The following is a 24,317-nucleotide window of genomic DNA, read 5'->3' as shown; positions in this document are numbered from 1 at the left end:
TTATGATTTTCTTTTGCATCTTGTTAAATTATGAGATACTTATGTGGACAGTGAACTATTTTACATTACTTTAAGATTATTGCCATTAAAATGATTTCAAAATGAAAAATGCAACTTTTAAAATCTCCTGAGAAGATTACTTAATGTTGGATATACAGGTTTACTTGTTCATTTTTTAAAAATTATTTATTAACTTTCAGTTGTACATGTTGTTCTCACAGTGGCATGTATGTGGCCTGTTGAAATCCCAGCCAAGCAAGATAAAACTTTCCCTATTTCCTCATCTACCTGCTGTGTTTGATTCTCTTGGAGAATCATCTTTGCTAGGGCCTTAACTTCTATACATAGAACAAAAAATATGATTATGAAAATGCTTTCCTTAAGTGTTTAAAACACTCAGTAGTTTTTTTAACTCAAATTTCATAATTTTAACTTTATCAAAAAGGGTACTGCTCAAACTTATTAAAATTAGAAAATTTAGTTAAAAAGGAAAAAATACCTTCGCCTTAAGCACCATTGAGAACCATCAGTATTTTACTATATAGCCTATTTTATCTATGTTTAGTTTTAAAACAAAATTAGAATCATTTAAAAATAAATTTAGAATCATTAAAAAAATTTTTTTTACATTTATTTATTTTTGAGAAACAGAGTGAGACAAAGCATGAGTGGGGGAGGGGCAGAGAGAGGAGACACAGAATCCGAAGCACGCTCCAGGCTCTGAGCAAGTGGTCAGCACAGAGCCTGATGCCGGACTTGAACCCACCAACTGTGAGATGATGACCTGAGCCGAAGTCGGACGCTCAACAGACTGAGCCACCCAGGCACTCCTAAATTTAGAATCATTTTATGCATAACTTAAAAAGTCCCACATCGCAATTATACATATTCTTTAATAACCTCTTCTAAACTCTTTACAAGGTAAATGTATTGCTATATCATTTAAAGAATATACAATGTTACAATGTATGACTATGCTATACTCAGATTCCCCGTTAAGTTGGTATTTTGATTATTTCTACTTTTTTTCCCCATCTGAAACAGCTCTGTAAAGAGCATTTTTGAGGACTGGGTGACTCTTTTTGACTCCCCTTACTAGGCAGGGTCTCAGCAAGAAACTGTGTACTTGAAGGTCAAGGGTTTGGGAAAAGAACAGGTGTGTTGAAGTTCTGCACTGGATAAGAAAAAAAGTCATGACTGTATGGCCCAAAGGGGTAAGGGGAGAGCTGGGAGCTGCAGCTCTGGAGAAGACTGCTGAACCCTGGATTATAGCAGATTGCAGTGGGCCAGGAAGAGCCAGGAGATTAAATACCCTCACCCTGTTCCTCCCACCTGTCAAATTCTGCCAGTGTGTTCCATTAGCCAGACCCACACAACACCAGAAGATAGGAGAGATTGACTGAGTACAGCTTCTAGGAGCACAGAGCCACACAGCTTCCAGGAGCACAGAGCCAAAAAAAAAAGGCTGAAAGCAGGATGGGGGCAAATGTGGGCTGTCACAGTTCAATCCTCCACTTGTGCCTGTTATTTTTATCCTACTCCAGGAGAAAATCACCCAACCCCAATACAAGAGTTGCATAATATCCCATCATCTGTGTAGTATGGGGTGTAATGCTGATTCAGTTATACCTGAAACCTAATTTTTAGCTACTCTAGTGCTCTTCATATATGGCAATGGAGAATAAAGGGCAGGAGTGGGAGAAGAAGCAGTGAAATACCATAACACATATCTGCTTCAGTCCCAGCTTCTATAGCTGACATGATGTCTGGATTGTTAACCAACTTCCTTTTCTAACATCTTTGCCTTACCCTGCCACCATTTCAGCTACGTGGATTTTATTCATTGTTGGAGGTGACTCAAACCTTCATTCCAATAGGATCTGAGTCCTTGGTGGTCATGTCTTCACTGGAGTGCCTGGGTGTCCATGGATTAGGATTGACAGAATGCAAGGAAGCATGTAGGTGAATGCCCCATTTCTGGACGGTTCTCCTCTGGACAGTTCTCTATGAAGGAAAAGAAACCCAGCTCCCTCTGATAATTGGGATTGGTCATCCTGGATAGTAGAGGGACTACTCTTGTCTGCTTAATGCTTATAGAATATGAGCCCAAAAGGTCATGGGACGCTCTCCATTTCCAACATAACAGCACCTTCATTATGCTCCCTGTTAGTTACATTGGCTAAGCTCAATATTATAGAGACAATGAATTCATTGACTAGGTTATGGAGTATGGTAGCAAGAGGGTCCCTCCCATCTCTACCCTTTGGTTCTTGCACTCATGCTTTCTAGTGGGTATGCAGGATATAGGGACATATATATTATTCATTTGTTTAAAGCATATACTGCATGATGTAGGATGTCACCCCAACTTTGCAGAGTTTGGGGTTGCAGCGGGTAGCGCAGCTAAACCTTGAGCAGATGACCAGTGTACCTGAGTAATGGATTCTGGTGTAACACTCTTCATTTGCTGTAATAGGAGTTACTTATCAAAGGAACTGGGTGAGAAACCAACATTGGAGAGAAAATTCTGTAGTCAGTAAATAATGGGGCTGGTTGAAGCCTTGCAGGAAGGGAGGGGAAATTTTTATCTGTATTGATTTTCAAGCTAATCACAAACTAAACAGCAGTGATTGATTCTCTTGCAGTTGTGGATACCAGAAGTCTGAACTCAGTGTCGGCAAGAGTTTTCAGAGGAAGTATAAACTCAGGGTTTTACTTCTAGAGGCTTCAGAGGAAAATCATATGATTTTTCTTAACTTATTAATATGATTACATTTTAGATTTTAGATATATTTTCAAATTTTAAACCAGTCACATACTTGGAAGAAATCCTACTCGGTTATGGTGTATAATTTTTCACACATTTGTGAGTTCAATTTGGTAACATTTTGTTGAGGATTTTTGGGTCTAAGGTTATGAGATACATTGATATGTAGTTTTATTTTTTATACTATCTTTGTCTCATTTGGGCTTCATAAAATGAGTTGGGAAAGCTTTCCTCTTTTTTTTTTTAATGTTTATTTACTTTTGAGAGAGGGAGAGACAGAGAGCCAGTGGGGGAAAGGCAGAGAGGGAGGGAGACACAGAATCTGAAGCTGGATCCAGGCTCTGAGCTGTCAGCACAGAGCCCAACGCGTAGCTTAAACTCGTGAACCATTAGCTCATGACCTGAGCTGAAGTCTAACGTTTAATTGACTGAGCCCAGGTGCCCCAAGGCTCTCCTCTTATTTTATTTTCTGGAAAAGCTTGTATAGAATTGGTGCTAAGTCTTCCTTAAGAAGACTTATGGTGTGGTGGAATTCTCCAGTGAAGCCGTCTGAGCTTGGAGATTTTTTTTTTTTGAGATTTTAAATTATGAAGTTGACTTTTTTAAAGGTTAAAGAGATATTAAGATTATATATTGTATCTAAGTTAAGTTTTGATATTTTGTGTTTCATGAGGAATTGGTTCATTTCTTCTTTGTTATTGAATTTGTGGACATAAAGTTGTTGATAGTATTCTTTTACTATTTTTTTAAATGGGTGTAATATCTGTAGCAAAACTCTATATTTATCTCCTGATATGGGTGATTTGTATATATTTATTTGTATATTTGTCAGTCTTGTTTTAAGTTTGTCAATTTTATTGATTTTTCCTGAAGAAAGACTTCCCCTCCCTACTACTGTTTTTCTCTGTTGTGTTCCTATTAAATTTTATTGATTTTTGCTCTGATCTTTATTATTTCCTCCTTTCTGCTTCAATTGCCTGTCTTTTGCTCCTTTTTACTAGTTTTTCTGAAGTAGGAATTTAGATTATTTATTTTAAAGTTTTCCTCCTTTCCAATGTTAACATTTAGTGCTACAAGATTTCCTCTCAGTTCTACTTTAACAGTATCCTATGTATTTTCATATGTGGTGTTTTTATTACCATTTGTCTCTATGTATTTTAAACTTTACTTTGAGGCTTCTTCATTGACCCATTAATTATTTAGAAGTGTGTTCTTTAGTCTTCATATGTTTTAGAGATCTTTCTATTGTCTGTCTGTTACTGATTTCTATTTTATTCCATCATGATGGTTGGAGAACATACTCTGAATAATTTCCATTCTCTTACATTTGTTGAAATTTGTTTTATGACCCAGAATATAGTCTCATGACAAATCTTCTATGAGAACTTGAAAAAAAAAGATGTATTCTATTATTGGGTGGAATGTTCTATATATGTGAATAAAATCTTTTTGGTCCAGTGTTGTTCAGTTTTTCTATACCTTCAATGATTTTTATATCTAGTAGTTCTATAATATGCAGAGAGGGGGTTGTTGAATTCCCAACTATACACATGGACTTGTCTATTTTTTTTTCTTTTAGCTCTACCAGTTTTTTTTTGTTGTTGCTGTTTTATTGTTATCTGTGTACACATTTAGGATTGTCATGTCTTCCCAGTGCAGTGATACATTTATCATTATTTAATGACCTTCTTGGTCTCTACTAATTTCCTTTGTTGTTAAGTCTAGTTGCTATTAATATAATTACTTAAATTTTTGTGTGAGATATATCTTTTCCTGTCATTCTTTAAATCTTCCCATATTATTTACTTAGAAATGAGTTTCTTGCAAGTAGTATGTGGTTGGGTTATTTTTAAAATCTACTTAAATCAAGACTTAAAACTGCCACTTAGATTATTTATTTTCTCTTTCTAGTTTTTGTGTTTCTCTTTCTTTGATTTCCTTAAACTGTTTTGGGTTATATCTTGATTTATTTATAGTATATTTGAGTATGTCTCTTCGTATGGTTTTTGAGTGGTTGTTCTGAGGATTTCAATATACATCTGTGACTTATTGGAACTTGCTGGTATTATCATTTACCATTTTGAATAAAGTGTGAAAACCTCATTTCCATTGAGATTCCTTTAACCTACCCCATGTGTTTAAATACCATTATCTTGAGTATCAGATAATATTATAATTTTTGTTTTAATTATAAAATGTGATTTATAAAACTCATGAGGAAAAGTATATTGTATGCGCATATATTTCTACTCTTTATGTTGTTCTCTTTCTTTCCTGATACCGCAGAGTAATTTTTTAAATAATTTACTTTGTGTTTGAAAAGCTTCTTTTAGGCAGTATTTAATGGTATGTCTAGTAAATTCTTTTAGTTTTTCTCATTTGAAAGTGTCATTATTTCCTTTTCATTCCTGAAGAATAGTTTCACTGGATATAGAATGTATAATTGACAGTTATTTTCTTTAATCCCTTGAAAATTTTCTACCATTAAAATTGATGTTCCCTTATAGGTAATATATAGAATTGTCTGGGTGCTTTCAGTATTTTTTTTTTTTGTCTTTAGTTTTTAGAAGTTTATGATGTGCCTTGGTGTGGATCTCTTTGCCAAATTTGGGGAAATTTCAGCCTTATTTCATAAAGTACTTTTTCCACTCTATGCTCATTCTCTCCTTGCACTCCAATGACATGAATATTAGAACTCCCTGAATCTTTCTTCTGTCATCTCCACTTTATCTTGAGCCCATACTAAGAATTTTTAAAAATATTTATGTTACTGTATTTTTTTTTAGTTTTATAATTTCCATTTTGTCCCTTAAAAAAACCCCTCTATTTCTTCATTCTGGTTTTCTATTTAAAAAAAAATCAAGAGAATTTGTAATTGATTATTGGGACATTATATACTGACTGCTTTAAAATCCTTTTTAGATATTCCAACATCTGATTTATCTCCGTGTTGTTATCAACTGATTGTCCTTTGTCATTCAAGCTATGTTTATTTGTTTGTTTCTGATACGACAGCTAAATTTTGGTTGTATCTTGGGTATTGTATCCATTATCTTAGGGTACTCTGAGTCAACCCTAAATCTTTTATTTCAGCAGGCAGTCATCCTGTTTTAAGTTTAGCCCTCAGGTTCTGGCCTGTGGTCTATGGTTCCAATGACAGTTTAATTTTCAGAAACCTTGTAGTGCTACTTTGATCTATTTATTTGGTGCACTGGGGTTCCCCCTCGTCCCTGCTGGTGTTTCCTGAGAGGGTGGAAGGGATTTCCCCAGGTTGGGCTGCCTGGGTTTCTCTTTGTTGGGGAAGAGGAATCTTGGGCCTAGAGGAATGAAGAGGCCTCCCAAGTGGGTGTTCATTATAATGGGATCCCCCTTCCTGTGGGAGCCTCAGAACATTTCTTGAGCCATGCAGTGTGACAGGATACCTCTACCAGTGTCCCATAGCTATCCTAGATATTTATTGGCAGGGAAGAGGGTCTCAGGCCTGGTATTAAAGAGGACTGAGATCCCCCATCTGTGTTGTAGTGGCATCTTTCTGCAGGATCTGCATGCCTACCAGGTATTTCTCAGCAGAGGAGGAACAACTTCCCTGGCCACCTTTGTTGGCAGGCTCTATTGATCTTCCTTGCCAGGGGAACCATAATCACCTGGTATTGTCAGAGGGATCCCATTCCACCCAGGGGAGGAACAAGCCCACTTGACTCCCTTTTCTTGCTATGTTGGGGGGGGAGGGTCAAAGAATGTTGGTTTTGGGAGATGGATGATACCCTGGTGCTGATTGTTCTTCCTGTCATGTCCTGATACCCTAGTGCTGATCATTCTTCCTGTCCTGAAAGCAAAGCAGTTTGTTTTTCCTATTACCACCTGTAAGAATTCTCCTTTGGTCGTCTCTTGATTTATTTCCATGATTTATAGTTGTGCTTAATAGAGATGAGCAGTTAGAAAGAAGTAGATGACCAGGTAGAAAGAATATCATTCTGTTTTGTATGGAAGTCTCCTGAAATTGCTCATTTATTTATTTTTAATCTCTGTCATTTTGTTTTTAGTTGGTTTCCAGTAAAGAACATACATTTGGATCTAATTTTAAACTACTCACTGTTATGTCCTGTATTTGGTATTTGTTATATTTCCTTGGTATTTCCTTTTCCCATTTATTGATGAAGTATATTGTTAAAATTTCTTTGTATCTATTTTACCAAGTGTTTTGAAGCTATAGACAATATTTGTATTCTCTTAGTTATTGGCTTAAACATTAAAAAGAAATAATTAAACCTATCTTTATAATCATAAGAATAAAACAAGAAGTGGATGTTTTAGGGATTTGAGAGACATTAATTAGGTTTATTGACTTCTCAGGTAGTAGGTTTTAGTTTGAGAATCTTGAAGGAGACACTGTTTCCACTTTTGCCCTGTGGTATTGAAAAGTTAGCCTTCAAATTCTTCTTGGATCTTTCTGGGAACACTTTTGAGCAGGATATACCCTTCTGTACTGCTGCAAACACTATTCATTTTCTTAGAATGTTTGTCAAAAACAATAATATTTGGAGTTTTCATAGCAGTGTTTTGTCCTCGTTGCACTTGGAATATAATCCAGAGCCTCAACCACAGCTTATTAAACATGAATGGTCAGGCTGTAGCTGCCACTTACACATTATTTTCCATCATACATTCACTTGTTCACTGAACCCAGACCCAATCGCCTTCTTGTTAGGTGAATGTGTATTTGTACTTGTCACTTCTACCTGGGTGCTCCACCTAAGCAGGCTGCTAGCTGCCTAACAGTGCTTGGCACATATCAAGCACTCAATAAATATTTGTCAAACCAATAATGGAATGAATGAGACTAGGCAATGTGAAATATTGCTTTATGAGGATTTTGCATTTATAAGTCAAACCACATGTCTGTAGATATAACAGTCATTCACAGTAATTGTCACAGGTGCTATGCTATGTGGAGTGGTTCTCAGATGGATTAATCTAAGAAAGCTTCTTGTGAGGCTATTTTTATCAGAATCTTAAAATGAGAAGAAAGAGAAAATATTTGCTATTTTTAGGCCATATTAGAAAGCTTTGGTGATTTCCTGGTTCCTAAGCGATGAGTTATCCTTGCAAGCACATTTATGCTTTGTGTCCGTTTCCTTCTTTGGATGTACAGGATGTTTGGAAAGTCTTCGCATGCATCTACATTTATTTGTGTCTTTGTCAATGGGACATCTTTAGCTATGCCAAGACTCTGTCACTGAAAATAATAATAGTGCTAATAATAAGTGGGAAAAAAGCTCTAATTTGTAGGTTTAATGTAATAATTTTATGTTAATAGTTAATAACTCATGCCAAGTTCCAAATCAGTTTTCACTGCAAGGCATTCCAAGTTCTCCTTGGCTATCCATCATTTTCTTGTATATAAGTTACTTTTTGAAATAAATTACATTTATTTATAAACCCTGAAGTTTATAACATAAAAGTCATACGTTCCTTAAAAACAGAGAAGGAGGAAAACCATAAAAGACTCTTAAATACAGAGAACAAAGTAGGAGTTTCTGGAGGGGAGGTGGGTGGGGGGATGGGCTAAATGGATGATGAGCATTAAGGAGGGCACTTGTTGGGATGAGCACTGGGTGTTATATGTAAGTGATAAATCACTGGATTCTTCTCCTGAAACCAATGCTACACTGTATATCAATTAGCTTGAATTTAAATACATAAATTTAGAATAAAAAAAATCATATGTTCCTTATATTCTCAACTGTCTTAAGAAATGTTAAGATCAAATGAGAAGTAATAATGTGAATGAGTAAAAGAATTTTCATTCACTGGAAAAATTAATTTTGAGGGGTGCTGGCAGAGAGCACAGTTGCTTACACCTAAGGGGCAGAGAGTGACTACCAATATATTCAGATTACAAGTTCAAAAATACCAATGGCTCATTCTTGCCTTGGGGAAAAATAACAAATATAGAAACCACCCCCTTAAAAAATAAAACTAAGCAAATGAAAACGCAACACTATTACTACCTAAAACACTCAATAAAATTTTTTTATTTAATCTTATTCCTTTAATTTAGTATTTTTCAATAATTATTCAAGTCTCTTTTAATATGTCTCTTCCATGGAATATAAAAATAAGATTAGTTTTTAAATTATAAATGCCTTTAATGGATCTTTAATTCCAGTGTGAGGGAACAACATAAGAAGTTTGTTTGTTTATTTATTTATTTATTTATTTATTTTTAAATGTTTATTTATTTTGTGAGAGAGAGAGCATATGAGCAGGTAAGGGGAAGAGTGGAGAAAGAGAGAGAACAAGCAGTAGAAGGGCAGAGAAAGGGGGAGAGAGAATTCTAAGCAGGCTCCATGCTAATGGCATGGGCCTTATGTAGGGCTTGATCTCACAAACAATGAGATCATGACCTAAGCTGAAATCAAGAGTCAGATGCTTAACTGACTAAGCTACCCAGGCTCCCCAGAAGAAGTTTATTTTTAGATAATGAGAGTGGTCATCTAGCTTTACTGCTAGGCACCTGAACAGGAGGGTCATTTAAGTGGTGCTTTCTCTTATAGCTGAGTCTATAAAGAAGTGCTATCTTATAAATAAAATTGTTAGTGAGTTCACTGGGAGGATACATACATAATTCTGGGGAAAATGGACATACAGGCATTTTCATTTTTGGATATTTGTAGCAAAAAGGATTTATAATGAGCTCTTTCTCGGTTTCAGTAATCTGTTTCTAACCTAGCTATGACATTCTCTAAAAATAGTGCTGTAATTTAAGTTCAGTTAAAATAATTCCCATTTAATGTATTCCAAATGTTTGTGAAAATAGCTGAATGTGTCAGCTGTTAAACATATCAGAACTTTCAAATATATTTTACAGGTTTCCAAATTTAGGGTGTTTGTTTTTCTTTTTTTTCGATGAGGTTAGATTTTGATGGAGATGATTTTAAAATAAGATGAGATGCAGTGTCAGGCAAGTTACCTCTCTGAACCTCTATTTCACATCTTCAAAATAGTGGTACTGATAGTGTATACCTCATAGAGTCGTGAGGATTAAATGAGATAAGATAGGCTTGCCTCTTGCATCAGCCAGAAGCTTGACTATACTGATCCTGCCCAACCCAGAAGCACATATGTATAAAAGATCAGTAAAGTAGATTCCACCTACACCTGCCTAAAGAACCCAGAAAACCGCCAGAGGATTAGCAGAAGGGAGTCTCCGGAGTCAAGCGCAGACTAGAGGCCCACGGAAGAGGGTAGGAAGGGCGGCGAGGCGGTGCGCGCTCCACGGACTGGCGGGAGGGAGCCGGGGCAGAGGGGCGGCTCACCGGCCAAGCAGAGCCCCCGAGTCTGGCTGGCAAAAGCGGAGGGGCCGGACAGACTGTGTTCCGACAGCAAGCGCGACTTAGCGTCTGGGAGGTCATAAGTTAACAGCTCTGCTCGGAAAGCGGGAAGGCTGGAGGACAAAGGGAGGGAGAGCTGCTGAGCCCCCGGACGGCAGAGCTCAGCTTGGCGGGGAACAAAGGCGCTCACCAGCGCCATCTCCCCCGCCCATCCCCCAGCCAAAATCCCAAAGGGAACCAGTTCCTGCCAGAGAACTTGCTCGCTCCGCGCAAACACCCAACTCTGTGCTTCTGCGGAGCCAAACCTCCGGCAGTGGATCTGACTCCCTCCCGCTGCCACAGGGCTCCTCCTGAAGTGGATCACCTAAGGAGAAGCGAGCTAAGCCTGCCCCTCCAGCCCCCGTGCACCTTGCCTACCCACCCCAGCTAATACGCCAGATCCCCAGCAACACAAGCCTGGCAGTGTGCAAGTAGCCCAGACGGGACACGCCACCCCACAGTGAATCCCGCCCCTAGGAGAGGGGAAGAGAAGGCACACACCAGTCTGACTGTGGCCCCAGCAGTGGGCTGGGGGCAGACATCGGGTCGGACTGCGGACCCGCCCACTAACTCCAGTTATACACCACAGCACAGGGGAAGTGCACTGCAGGTCCCCACCACGCCAGGGACTCTCCAAAATGACCAAACGGAAGAATTCCCCTCAGAAGAATCTCCAGGAAATAACAACAGCTAATGAACTGATCAAAAAGGATTTAAATAATATAACAGAAAGTGAATTTACAATAATAGTCATAAAATTAATCGCTGGGCTTGAAAACAGTATACAGGACAGCAGAGAATCTCTTGCCACAAAGATCGAGGGACTAAGGAACAGTCACGAGGAGTTGAAAAACGCTTTAAACGAATTGCAAAACAAAATGGAATCCACGATGGCTCGGCTTGAAGAGGCAGAGGAGAGAATAGGTGAACTAGAAGATAAAGTTATGGAGAAAGAGGAAGCTGAAAGAAAGAGAGATAAAAAAATCCAGGAGTATGAGGGGAAAATTAGAGAACTAAGTGATACACTAAAAACAAATAATATACGCATAATTGGTATCCCAGAGGAGGAAGAGAGAGGGAAGGGTGCTGAAGGGGTACTTGAACAAATTATAGCTGAGAACTTCCCTGAACTGGGGAAGGAAAAAGGCATTGAAATCCAAGAGGCACAGAGAACTCCCTTCAGACGTAACTTGAATCGATCTTCTGCACGACATATCATAGTGAAACTGGCAAAATACAAGGATAAAGAAAAAATTCTGAAAGAAGCAAGGGATAAACGTGCCCTCACATATAAAGGGAGACCTATAAGACTCGTGACTGATCTCTCCTTTGAAACTTGGCAGGCCAGAAAGGCTTGGCACGATATCTACAGTGTGCTAAACAGAAAAAATATGCAGCCGAGAATCCTTTATCCAGCAAGTCTGTCATTTAGAATAGAAGGAGAGATAAAGGTCTTCCCAAACAAACAAAAACTGAAGGAATTTGTCACCACGAAACCAGCCCTACAAGAGATCCTAAGGGGGATCCTGTGAGACAAAGTACCAGAGACATCACTACAAGCATAAAACATACAGACATCACAATGACTCTAAACCCATATCTTTCTATAATAACACTGAATGTAAATGGATTAAATGCGCCAACCAAAAGACATAGGGTATCAGAATGGATAAAAAAACAAGACCCATCTATTTGCTGTCTGCAAGAGACTCATTTTAGATCTGAGGACACCTTTAGATTGAGAGTGAGGGGATGGAGAACTATTTATCATGCTCCTGGAAGCCAAAAGAAAGCTGGAGTAGCCATACTTATATCAGACAAACTAGACTTTAAATTAAAGGCTGTAACAAGAGATGAAGAAGGGCATTATATAATAATCACAGGGTCTATCCACCAGGAAGAGCTAACTATTATAAATGTCTATGCGCCAAATACCCGAGCCCCCAGATATGTAAAACAATTACTCATAAACATAAGCAACCTTATTGATACGAATGTGGTCATTGCAGGGGACTTTAACACTCCACTTACAGAAATGGATAGTTCATCTAGACACACAGTCAATAAAGAAACAAGGGCCCTGAATGGTACATTGGATCAGATGGACTTGACAGATATATTTAGAACTCTGCATCCCAAAGCAACAGAATATACTTTCTTCTCGAGTGCACATGGAACATTCTCCAAGATAGATCATATACTGGGTCACAAAACAGCCCTTCATAAGTTTACAAGAATTGAAATTATACCATGCATACTTTCAGACCACAATGCTATGAAGCTTGAAATCAACCACAGGAAAAAGTCTGGAAAACCTCCAAAAGCATGGAGGTTAAAGAACACCCTACTAACGAATGAGTGGGTCAACCAGGCAATTAGAGAAGAAATTAAAAAATATATGGAAACAAACGAAAATGAAAATACAACAATCCAAACGCTTTGGGATGCAGCGAAGGCAGTCCTGAGAGGAAAATACATTGCAATCCAGGCCTATCTCAAGAAACAAGAAAAATCCCAAATACAAAATCTAACAGCACACCTAAAGGAAATAGAAGCAGAACAGCAAAGGCAGCCTAAACCCAGCAGAAGAAGAGAAATAATAAAGATCAGAGCAGAAATAAACAATATAGAATCTAAAAAAACTGTAGAGCAGATCAACGAAACCAAGAGTTGGTTTTTTGAAAAAATAATCAAAATTGACAAACCTCTAGCCAGGCTTCTCAAAAAGAAAAGGAGATGACCCAAATAGATAAAATCATGAATGAAAATGGAATGATTACAACCAATCCCTCAGAGATACAAACAATTATCAGGGAATACTATGAAAAATTATATGCCAGCAAATTGGACAACCTGGAAGAAATGGACAAATTTCTAAACACCCACACTCTTCCAAAACTCAATCAGGAGGAAATAGAAAGCTTGAACAGACCCATAACCAGCGAAGAAATTGAATCGGTTATCAAAAATCTCCCAACAAATAAGAGTCCAGGACCAGATGGCTTCCCAGGGGAGTTCTACAAGACATTTAAAGCAGAGATAATACCTATCCTTCTCAAGCTATTCCAAGAAATAGAAAGGGAAGGAAAACTTCCAGACTCATTCTAGGAAGCCAGTATTACTTTGATTCCTAAACCAGACAGAGACCCAGTAAAAAAAGAGAACTACAGGCCAATATCCCTGATGAATATGGATGCAAAAATTCTTAATAAGATACTAGCAAATCGAATTCAACAGCATATAAAAAGAATTATTCACCATGATCAAGTGGGATTCATTCCTGGGATGCAGGGCTGGTTCAACATTTGCAAATCGATCAACGTGATACATCACATTAACAAAAAAAAAGAGAAGAACCATATGATCCTGTCAATCGATGCAGAAAAGGCCTTTGACAAAATTCAGCAATGTTTCTTAATAAAAAGCCTTGAGAAAGTCGGGATAGAAGGAACATACTTAAAGATCATAAAGGCCATTTATGAAAAGCCCACAGCTAACATCATCCTCAACGGGGAAAAACTGAGAGCTTTTTCCCTGAGATCAGGAACACGACAGGGATGCCCACTGTCACCGCTGCTGTTTAATATAGTGCTGGAAGTTCTAGCATCAGCAATCAGACAACAAAAGGAAATCAAAGGCATCAAAATTGGCAAAGATGAAGTCAAGCTTTCGCTTTTTGCAGATGACATGATATTATACATGGAAAATCCGATAGACTCCACCAAAAGTCTGCTAGAACTGATACATGAATTCAGCAAAGTTGCAGGATACAAAATCAATGTGCAGAAATCAGTTGCATTCTTATACACTAACAATGAAGCAACAGAAAGACAAATAAAGAAACTGATCCCATTCACAATTGCACCAAGAAGCATAAAATACCTAGGAATAAATCTAACCAAAGATGTAAAAGATCTGTATGCTGAAAACTATAGAAAGCTTATGCAGGTAATTGAAGAAGATATAAAGAAATGGAAAGACATTCCCTGCTCATGGATTGGAAGAATAAATATTGTCAAAATGTCAATACTACCCAAAGCTATCTACACATTCAATGCAATCCCAATCAAAATTGCACCAGCATTCTTCTCGAAACTAGAACAAGCAATCCTAAAATTCATATGGAACCACAAAAGGCCCCGAATAGCCAAAGTAATTTTGAAGAAGAAGACCAAAGCAGGAGGCATCACAATCCCAGACTTTAGCCTCTACTACAAAGCTGTCATCATCAAGACAGCATGGTATTGGCATAAAAACAGACACATAGACCAATGGAATAGAATAGAAACCCCAGAACTAGACCCACAAACGTATGGCCAACTCATCTTTGACAAAGCAGGAAAGAACATCCAATGGAAAAAAGACAGTCTCTTTAACAAATGGTGCTGGGAGAACTGGACAGCAACATGCAGAAGGTTGAAACTAGACCACTTTCTCACACCATTCACAAAAATAAACCCAAAATGGATAAAGGACCTGAATGTGAGACAGGAAACCATCAAAACCTTAGAGGAGAAAGCAGGAAAAGACCTCTCTGACCTCAGCCGTAGCAATCTCTTACTCGGCACATCCCCAAAGGCAAGGGAATTAAAAGCAAAAGTGAATTACTGGGACCTTATGAAGATAAAAAGCTTCTGCACAGCAAAGGAAACAACCAACAAAACTAAAAGGCAACCAACGGAATGGGAAAAGATATTTGCAAATGACACATCGGACAAAGGGCTAGTATCCAAAATCTATAAAGAGCTCATCAAACTCCACACCCGAAAAACAAATAACCCAGTGAAGAAATGGGCAGAAAACATGAATAGACACTTCTCTAAAGAAGACATCCGGATGGCCAACAGGCACATGAAAAGATGTTCAACGTCGCTCCTTATCAGGGAAATACAAATCAAAACCACACTCAGATACCACCTCACGCCAGTCAGAGTGGCCAAAATGAAGAAATCAGGAGACTATAGATGCTGGAGAGGATGTGGAGAAACAGGAACCCTCTTGCACTGTTGGTGGGAATGCAAATTGGTGCAGCCGCTCTGGAAAGCAGTGTGGAGGTTCCTCAGAAAATTAAAAATAGACCTACCCTATGACCCAGCAATAGCACTGCTAGGAATTTATCCAAGGGATACAGGAGTACTGATGCATAGGGGCACCTGTACCCCAATGTTTATAGCGGCACTCTCAACAATAGCCAAATTATGGAAAGAGCCTAAATGTCCATCAACTGATGAATGGATAAAGAAATTGTGGTTTATATACACAATGGAATACTACGTGGCAATGAGAAAAAATGAAATATGGCCTTTTGTAGCAACATGGATGGAACTGGAGAGTGTGATGCTAAGTGAAATAAGCCATACAGAGAAAGACAGATACCATATGGTTTCACTCTTATGTGGATCCTGAGAAACATAACAGAAACCCATGGGGGAGGGGAAGGAAAAAAAAAAAAAAAAAAGAGGTTAGAGTGGGAGAGAGCCAAAGCATTAGAGACTGTTAAAAACTGAGAACAAACTGAGGGTTGATGGGGGGTGGGAGGGAGGGCAGGGTGGGTGATGGGTATTGAGGAGGGCACATTTTGGGATGAGCACTGGGTGTTGTATGGAAACCAATTTGACAGTAAATTTCATATATTAAAAAAAAAAATAAAAAAAAAATAAAAATAAAATAAAATAAGATGAGATATCATGAAAAGGGAAAACCAGCAGGGAAAGGTAGATCAGAGGGCATCTGAGAAAAAGACTCCAAAGAGCACATGGTTTTCTATTTGACCTCTTGAATATTGACAGACTTGTGCTTCCACCTTGGTACAATTGATGGTCATGGGACTATCAAACATTTCCTTTCAAATTCTGGCAGGATTCAGGTTGATTTGCATCCTTATCACTTTATTCAGAGTTGCTGTGTGACTCATGCTGTCCTTCCTAGCTCAGCAGTGGGCTCCAGGGTGGACACAGGGTCTAGCTATGCCCCTGCCCAGGTACCAGGGTATAATGGGTATGTAGATCAATTAGAGAGGATTTGGAAGAGGAGAAATAGCACATTTAATCTATTTTTAAATCTAAAAGTTAGCTGAAGGAAGAGTATTTTAACTGAGTTACATAATAAGAAAGAATATTGTATTCTAGTTCTTTGGGGGTACAAACCTATTAAAGGTTATTCCTCTCTCTGATTACAACTGAAACGCTGGAAAAAATATAAAAACCAAGTATTGATGGACTCTGAACAATAGACAAAACCAGGTGAATTGTGGAAGGGAGTTAATACTTGGAAAAGTGACCCCCTTGGGGTGATTTTCCTATTTTTCTGCCTCCTAGATTTCCCTCCAGGACAGGAAGGCCTTAGTCATGGCATGGCATGGTGGCATAAATTCCTAGCCATAGTATCTGCATCTTTCCACCCAGAGGAGCCAGGGAAAGTAGTACCTGTGGGCTGGGAATCAGGGAATCTCAGAAGAGAGAGCCAGGGAATTCCACACCCCCAATTCCATGCATGAACATGTACAGTTCTGAACAATGCATGTGTGATACAGACCCAAACCAGCCTAGTGTAGGCCTAGAGGACTATCTGAGATTACAACCATTCATACAAGTCTCTAACAATTCAATGACATATATGCTGTACAGGCACAAATCAACATAGCAAGGTTTAAAAGACTCAGCTGAAACTTGAACCATCTACATGAGTCTACAAGTGCTGAACTCTGCATATGTGAGAGAGACCAAAATTATCATGGAAAATATGAATTTGAACCACTACCCCTGGAAAGTGAGACCGAAATTGTGTTCTGAACCTAACTTCTAACAGAAAAGAAAAAAGGCAAGAAAGAAAAGGACGATGTCCAGAAGATTATAACAGGACCCAGAATCTGCATATCTTATCTTTGACAATATCCAGGAGATGATGCTAAAGGACTCAAAATACAAAGAATGAGGAAAATGCAATAAATTCTCAGGGAAAAAGGCAATAAATAGATTTTAATCCAGACATGATCCAGATGTTGAAATGACCAAAGAATTTGAAGTAGCTACTACAACATACTTAATGAGGTAAAGAAAAATGAATTTGAAATGAATGAAAAGATAGGAATCATTAAGAGAGTAACAGAAATTATAAAATAGAAGCAAACACAAAGGTCAGAATTTAAAAATATAATACTTCATTAAAAAAAGTTTTGGGTTCAGTAACAATGAATATGACCAAAGAAAAGGTCAGTGAATTGAAAATAGAACACTATATATTATCCAGTCTGAAGGGCTTGGTAAAGTATTACATATTTATTTCATTTGCCATTTATAAAGTTCTTATTAGATATTTGTATTTGACTTTCTTTTTTTCAATTAAGAGATCAGTTACTTTGAACTGAGTTATTAGATATAATGTTTAAGTATTTTGAAGATTTTCCTTTATGTTGTCTTACACTCTATACCATGGACCTTGATATTTGGGATAATTATATGGCACTAAATATATAAATAGATAGTTGTTTATAGGCACACATCAAGGTGTGCACATAATACTGTGTATGTGCATGTATGTATGTTTGTATGTATGTATACACACATATATAACCATCTGTATTTGATATCTAGCAAGAAGTTTTAATCTGGCTTAGACCTCTGACTTTTCCTTTAGTTAGTAGTATAGAATGAAATAAAGGATGTGACTACATTTAACTGTGTTTTTCAAATTAAAAAAATGTTTTATTTATGGATTATTATAAATCAGTGATTCTTATCAGGGGGTGATTTTGTGACAACACTGGCACTGCCTGGAGATAGTTTTGGTTGTCATATTGGGGAGTGGAAGCCAGGGATGGTAAACATCCTACAATGCACAGTACAGCCCTATGACAAGGAATTATTTCGTGCCTAATGTCAACAATGCTGACTCATTTATGAACAGATTTATCTAAATAGATTTATCCTTATGATTTAGTTGATTTAATAGCACACTTGTCTTAAAATTGTGATTGAAAACCCAACATTTGGGTTCCACAACTTTAAAAGGAAGGCTAACAAACAACTCTACATATGGATGGGGAAGTTGTAAACTTGCGTTTAGACATGGTCAAGCTGATGTTTTCAATATTCATAGTCATTCAGCATGGTGACATCACAGTGAAAAAGCCACATTTGAGAAGTGCAAGGCAGCTGTGTCACACCCACATCTCGTTCCTTACAAGTGCTTCCTGTCTGGGATCCATTGTGGTCAGCAGTGCATCCCTTCCCTGGCTGTGGTGAAGGCAACAGCCTGAGCAGAACGCCTCCTGAGCTTACATCTCCTTCGTCTAATCTTTCCTGCTTGCACTCAATTTTCTCAATCTGTCTAGTACTGAGAAAATAGTTACATGCTTCAGTTAAATATATCTGTTCTTCCTTTCTTTGACAGTTATAAAAACCATGCATTTTCTTTGATTCTTCTGTGATGTTGAACTTCAAAAAGAAATTTGAAATGTAACTTACTTGAAAGACCTTCTATATGAGCAGCATTTCATTATGTACAATTGAACAGTGCTCCTATACACTGATACTAAAAAGATGCCATTCCATTCAAATTTAAATTTAATGTGGACAGTAACACAAATCAATGAAAATTCCTGCCTGTGGTATAGTGCATTCTTCTCAGTGAATCATCAGTGCTCGTATCTGATAGTAAATTATTTATAGACTGTGTATTTGAGTATAATCCTTTATAAGAAACGAGAGCTAGGACCTGCCTTATGTTCACGTGTTTTCATTTTAAAGACATATTTAAAAAATTTGCATATATTCTTAGTTTTAAACTGATTTTCATCATATATCCATTTCTTCTAGGCACTGGCACATCTCCACTTAATAGAATATGTTGGAGAACAGACTGCTTTGCTAATAAAGGTACATTAAATATTATAATAGAATGTGTCCCAGCCTCTGTTACTTTGATTTTGTAAAAAAAAAATCTGGTAAGAATAGGTCACAGACTATGTAAAAAATATAGCAGAGAATCCTTTTTGTCCTGTGCAGCCTAGAGACGAAGGGAGACTTTTTCCAAAGAATGTATAATTATAGAGGCCTGCAATTTTGCTATGAGCCTTTAGTTAAGACCTGTCTAAGAAGGAGAACAATTGAGAAACCAGTCTTAATAAGTGAGTAAAAATGCACAGCCCCAGTCCTCTGCCAGGAGCTCAGGTCAGTGTAACTAATATATGCTGCCACAGAGAATGGAGCCACCCTGCTCCCTTCCCTAGGTACTGGTTGGCTTGGGTGTGGCTGGGAATCATTCTCCTTAGTTTCTTGTAGACCCAGCAGAGGCTCCTGATAATAGCAAGGAAAGCCCATGCTGGTCCTGTTTGCACACCTGGGTCTGCCTTTGTCTTCTGTGTGAGAGGAAGGACTGGCAGCCTTGTGGTCTCTTCTGAGTCTCATATGTCCTACCATCAGATCCTCAGTGTGTGTGACTTATCAATGGCAACTGTGATACATAGCACTGCTATTATCTGCTTCCTTCCAGATGGTCCCAGAGGATCGGCGCCTCACAATTGCCATCATCCTGGTGGTCTGGGTCTCAGCCATTGCATCATCCTTGATTGACAACATCCCATTCACTGCTACAATGGTGAGTTGCACTGCTCTTCCATGTGATATGGACCCAACTTGCCTGGACACAATCTGGGCTCACCTTTCCCTCAAGAGGAAGCAGAGAATGAACCATGTCTGTTTGCTGCACTCGTAGCTATGGAGGAAAGATGTGGCAAAGCTTAGGGCCAGCTGGGCCAGGGATACTGAGTCCACGCTACAAGCTGGAATCCGTGGGCCTGCAGCTGTAGTGGGAAGTGCATCATTAACTAGTTGTTTCAGGGTTAGCCCAACTGAGAGCTGCCACACTTCATGGAAAAGACAGTCTATTTATTTATTTATTCTTTGAAAGAAAATTGTAAGACACCAAAGATAGACTGGTTGAAGGCAATCATCCTTTATTCCTTGTGAATGCAGACACTGGCCAGTGTGGCTTCTCGTGCTTGGCTTGGGCAGAATTTTGAGTTCTCTATGTGGCCCTGACTGCAGCTGATATTGGGATACACATTAAAGGTCTTTTACAAGGCTGATGAGCCCTGTTCTTGCTGTGTTTTCTGACATCACTGATTGGTATATGGCAGAGCTGTGAATCCCTGGTATGACAAAGTAAAGGAAGGAATGGGGCTTGCATACAAGAAACTGGGGTCCTGTCACAATTACCAGAAGTCCCAGGTGTGAACACTCCTCATGGTTGGACTCTGGACAGGGTAATTTTCTCTGTTCTTGTGACCTTGAGGCCCCACCCATACCTCTTCCAACAGCCTTTGCAAGGGGGCTCCCATTACATTCCATCACCATATATCACACTGGGAAACACTTGAGACCTAAGGAAGTAGAGCAGAGAGCCTGTCAGTGAGGAGAAAGGTGGTGCTTCTCTCTCTCACAGGACCTTAGGCTGACCTGACACTCTATGTCCCTCACTCATTGCCTGCAGGAATCAGTGTCTGCAGGTTGACTCTCTAGCTACATAGCTATATTATTCTTCCATGGTCTGGGTTTGGTAATTCTGAGCTAATGCTATCACTGTTATTATTTTTTCATGAAGTCCTGAGTTAGAGAAGTTGTACAGATGTTGAATGCCCTAGTTTGGGACACAGCAAAGCCCATCTCTTCCTGGGTGGTGTCTTCTCTCCAGAATGTGTCTCACAGTGTCCAAAGTTGGAAGAACTAGATCATAGATGGGCTTATCTCTCTAATTTGGCTGGACAGGGCTTCAGTTAAAATTCCAGCATGTGCACAGCTGGGTTTTAGAAGAGCAACCCAGAACTTTTTTGGGATTAGATTTGCTCTTTTAAATTTTCCTTATTCCTTGGGCTCTCCCCTTGATTTTGACTTTTGCTTATCTTTAATGGGAACACTATTTTTTAATGTTTATTTTTTGAGAGAGAGAGAGAGACAGAGAGACAGAGAGAGAGAGAGAGAGAGAGAGAGAGAGAGATCCAAAGTAGGCTCTGTGCTGCCAGGTTCTGTGCTGTTCAAGATGTGGGGCTTAACTCACGAACCATGAGATCATGACCTGAGCTAAAGTCGCATGCTTAACTGACTGAACCACCCTGGCACCTCTTTAATGGTAACACTATTAAAAAATATTTAACATTGGGGTACCTGGGTGGCTCAGTCAGTTAAGTGCCAGACTTTGGCTCAGGTCATGATCTCACAGTTGTGGGTTCAAGCCCCGTGTCAGGCTCTGTGCTAACAGCTCAGAGCCTGGAGCCTGCTTCAGATTCTGTGTCTCCCTCTCTCTCTCTGCCCCTCCCCTGCTCATCCTCTGTCTCTCTTTCTCTCTCTCAAAAATAAATTAAAAAATTAACATTAAATTAATTCAATTTAATATTGACATTCCACCTTTGTTTAGTGCAATCAGAACAGACAAGGAGACTCTGAAACAGGAAGCTTGAAGCCCCCTCTCTCCTCTTATCCAACGTGCCATTGTTAATTACTCAGTTGCTTGGGGCATAGCAGGGTCCAAAGGGCTGAGGCTGTGGGAGGTCCTGGGGGTCTCTATCAACTGGTTTGGAAATATTTCCTTTTGTGTTTTATCTTTAATTTTTATTTTTTAATCGAAGTATAATTAATACACAGCCATATTAATTATATTCATTTATACAGAGTTTATACCAGTTTCTACAATATAATGATTCAACAACATTGCTCAGTGCTCATCACTTTAAGTGTTTTTTTAAATGTTCATTTATATTTGAGAGAGGGGGCTGGAGGGGCAGAGAGAGACTAAGACAGAATCTGAAACAGGCTCAAGGCGCTGAGCTGTCAGCACAAAACTCAAAGCGGAGCTCAAACATGAGCAGTGAGATCATGACCTGAGCCTAAGTCAGACGTTTAACCAACTGAACCACTCAGGTTCCCCTAAGTGTTTGTTTTTTAAATTTGAATATAGTTGACAACGTTACATTAGTTTCACATGTACAACATAGCGATTTGACAAGTTTATACATTATACTGTATTCACAAGTGTAACTACCATTTGTCCTGATACATCACTATTATTATATCATTGACTATTCTTTATGGTGTGCCTTTTATTCCCGTGATTTATTCACGCCATAACTGAAAGCCAGGATCTCCCTTTCCCCTCTACCTATTTTGCCCAAATACCTACCCCAGTCTCCTCTGGCAACCATCAGTTTGTTCTCTGTATTTATGGGTCTGGTTCTGCTTTTTGTTTGTTTATTCATTCGTTGTTGTTTTTTAGATTCCACTTTTGAGTGAAATCATATGGGGGTGCCTGGGTGGCTCAGTTGGTTGGGCGTCCGACTTTGACTCAGGTCATGATCTCACAGTTCTGAGTTTGAGCCCTGCGTTGGGCTCTGTGCTGAGAGCTCAGAGTCTGGAGCCTGCTTTGGGTTCTGTCTCTCCCTCTCTAACCGCTCTTCCCCCATTCTCTCTCTGTCTCTCTCTCTCTCTCTCTCTCTCAAAACTAAATAAACATAAAAAAATGAAAAAAAAAGAAAAAAGAAATCATATGGTATTTGTCTTCCTGTCTTTTTTTAAAATTTTTTTATTAAAAAATTTTTTTTAATGTTTATTTATTCTTGAGACAGAGAGAGACAGAGCATGAATGAGGGAGAGTCAGAGAGAGAGGGAGACACAGAATCTGAAGCAGGCTCCAGGCTCTGAGCTATCAGCACAGAGCCTGATGCGGGGCTTGAACTCATGGACTGTGAGATCATGACCTGAGCTGAAGTCGGTCGCTTAACCGACTGAGCCACCCAGTCGCCCCTGTCTTTCTGTCTTAAAAAATATTTCCATTCAGGGTAATCGTATTAACATCTGCCTATCTCACCTTCTTTCAGCTTCCTGTCTGCAATTAACAAGGAGCTGTGGGAGCACACATGAGCCCAGACCTGCTTTTGTGGGCAGCTTTCTTAGGTGTTCCCAGTAAATGTACTTGCAATACATTGCTAATGACTGAGAATTCCCTGACAGACTTTCTCCATTTAAACCTTATCTTTTCAGCCTCATTTCCTTGAACAGGAAGAATTCTCAGGAAATTTGCAAGTTAAAATGTGATTATTCTTGTCTTGGATGTTGAATTCAAAGAATGGTAATTTATGCACATGATTTTGTGTGTTTTCTCTGACTTCTTGGATACTCATCATTATCTGTATTATCTTGCAGCCTTGGTGTGGTAGTCAGTTTTTCAAGGCTGGCTTGTTCTCATGTATCTTCTTCTTCTAGGTCTTTGTAGTCTTCTCCCTGCCACTTGCCCTGCAGGAGGTGCTTGGGCAGAGGACAGACTGCTGTAACCCCTGACAAAGAAAAATGCTCTTTCAGGGTGGTAGAAGTCAGAAACATTTCACATTTGCTTTTCTGTCTACATGATCTCATTTTTGTTTTCATTCATCCTTTTCCTTTTCCAGGATCAAAATAATGTGGAGGGTTGAACCTGGTCTAGCAGATTGCAGTTAGGTTTAATAACATGAGCCTTTGTAGGAATTAACAGTTAAGGTTCTAGAGAAGGTGAGTCTGGGCTTGAATCCCAGATCCATCATTGTGCAAGCTGAGAAAGCATTAGGTCAGAGAAAATAGAAATGACAGCAGCAAAGAGATGCTGTTTACCCCATTAGGTTGGGAGAGCTCCTGCAGTTTGATCACTTTGGTACTGGCAGGCTGTCAGGTTGCAAGTCAGCCCCTTGGGGACAGTGCACAACCTCTTTGGGAGGCCCCCACTCCCCTCTGGTGGCCGAGAGTGTGGCCTCAGAAGGGCCCTGCAGTGTCCAGGCTGAGGGTCTTTCACCTTCCATAGGTGTGAGGACTGGCCACTTTGCCGGATTCTAGCTCTGTAGCACTCCACAAAAAACAAGTAGCACATTTGGGGGACCAACAGCCTCAGACAAGATCCATCACAGCATGTCCCAGAGACATAAGAAAATAAACAATAAGTTGTAAGTACAATTCAGGAGATTTTAAGCATTGAATAAAAAGTACTTTCTGAAACCAAAACCCATAACTTAAAAAAATACTGAATAACGAATTGAAAAAAAAGTCAGTGTTAGGCCTGAGTTAGTGGGTTTGAAGCCAAATGAAAGAGCTAACTAAAAGTACAGAGCAAAAGTACAAAAGAACAGAATCATGAAAAAAGGTAAGAGATTTGAGTGAGAC

The 24,317-nt window shown here is 38.9% G+C and overlaps 1 protein-coding gene across 1 annotated transcript in view; it reads left to right on the top strand.

Annotated features, from left to right (window-relative positions):
* The window catches only part of OCA2 (OCA2 melanosomal transmembrane protein), a 473,528-nt gene that overhangs the window by 245,504 nt on the left and 203,707 nt on the right, over nt 1-24,317 (top strand). Inside the window, exons 19-20 of the mRNA XM_042941271.1 lie at nt 18,957-19,016; nt 19,633-19,737. Coding sequence (XP_042797205.1) covers nt 18,957-19,016; nt 19,633-19,737 — 165 coding nt within the window. The remainder of the gene's footprint in view (nt 1-18,956; nt 19,017-19,632; nt 19,738-24,317) is intronic.

Source organism: Panthera leo, chromosome B3, assembly GCF_018350215.1.
Source record: "Panthera leo isolate Ple1 chromosome B3, P.leo_Ple1_pat1.1, whole genome shotgun sequence".
Classification (NCBI taxonomy): Eukaryota; Metazoa; Chordata; class Mammalia; order Carnivora; family Felidae; genus Panthera; species Panthera leo.
The sequence above is the reverse complement of the archived record's forward strand: the minus strand, read 5'-3'. Positions and strand labels throughout refer to the sequence as shown.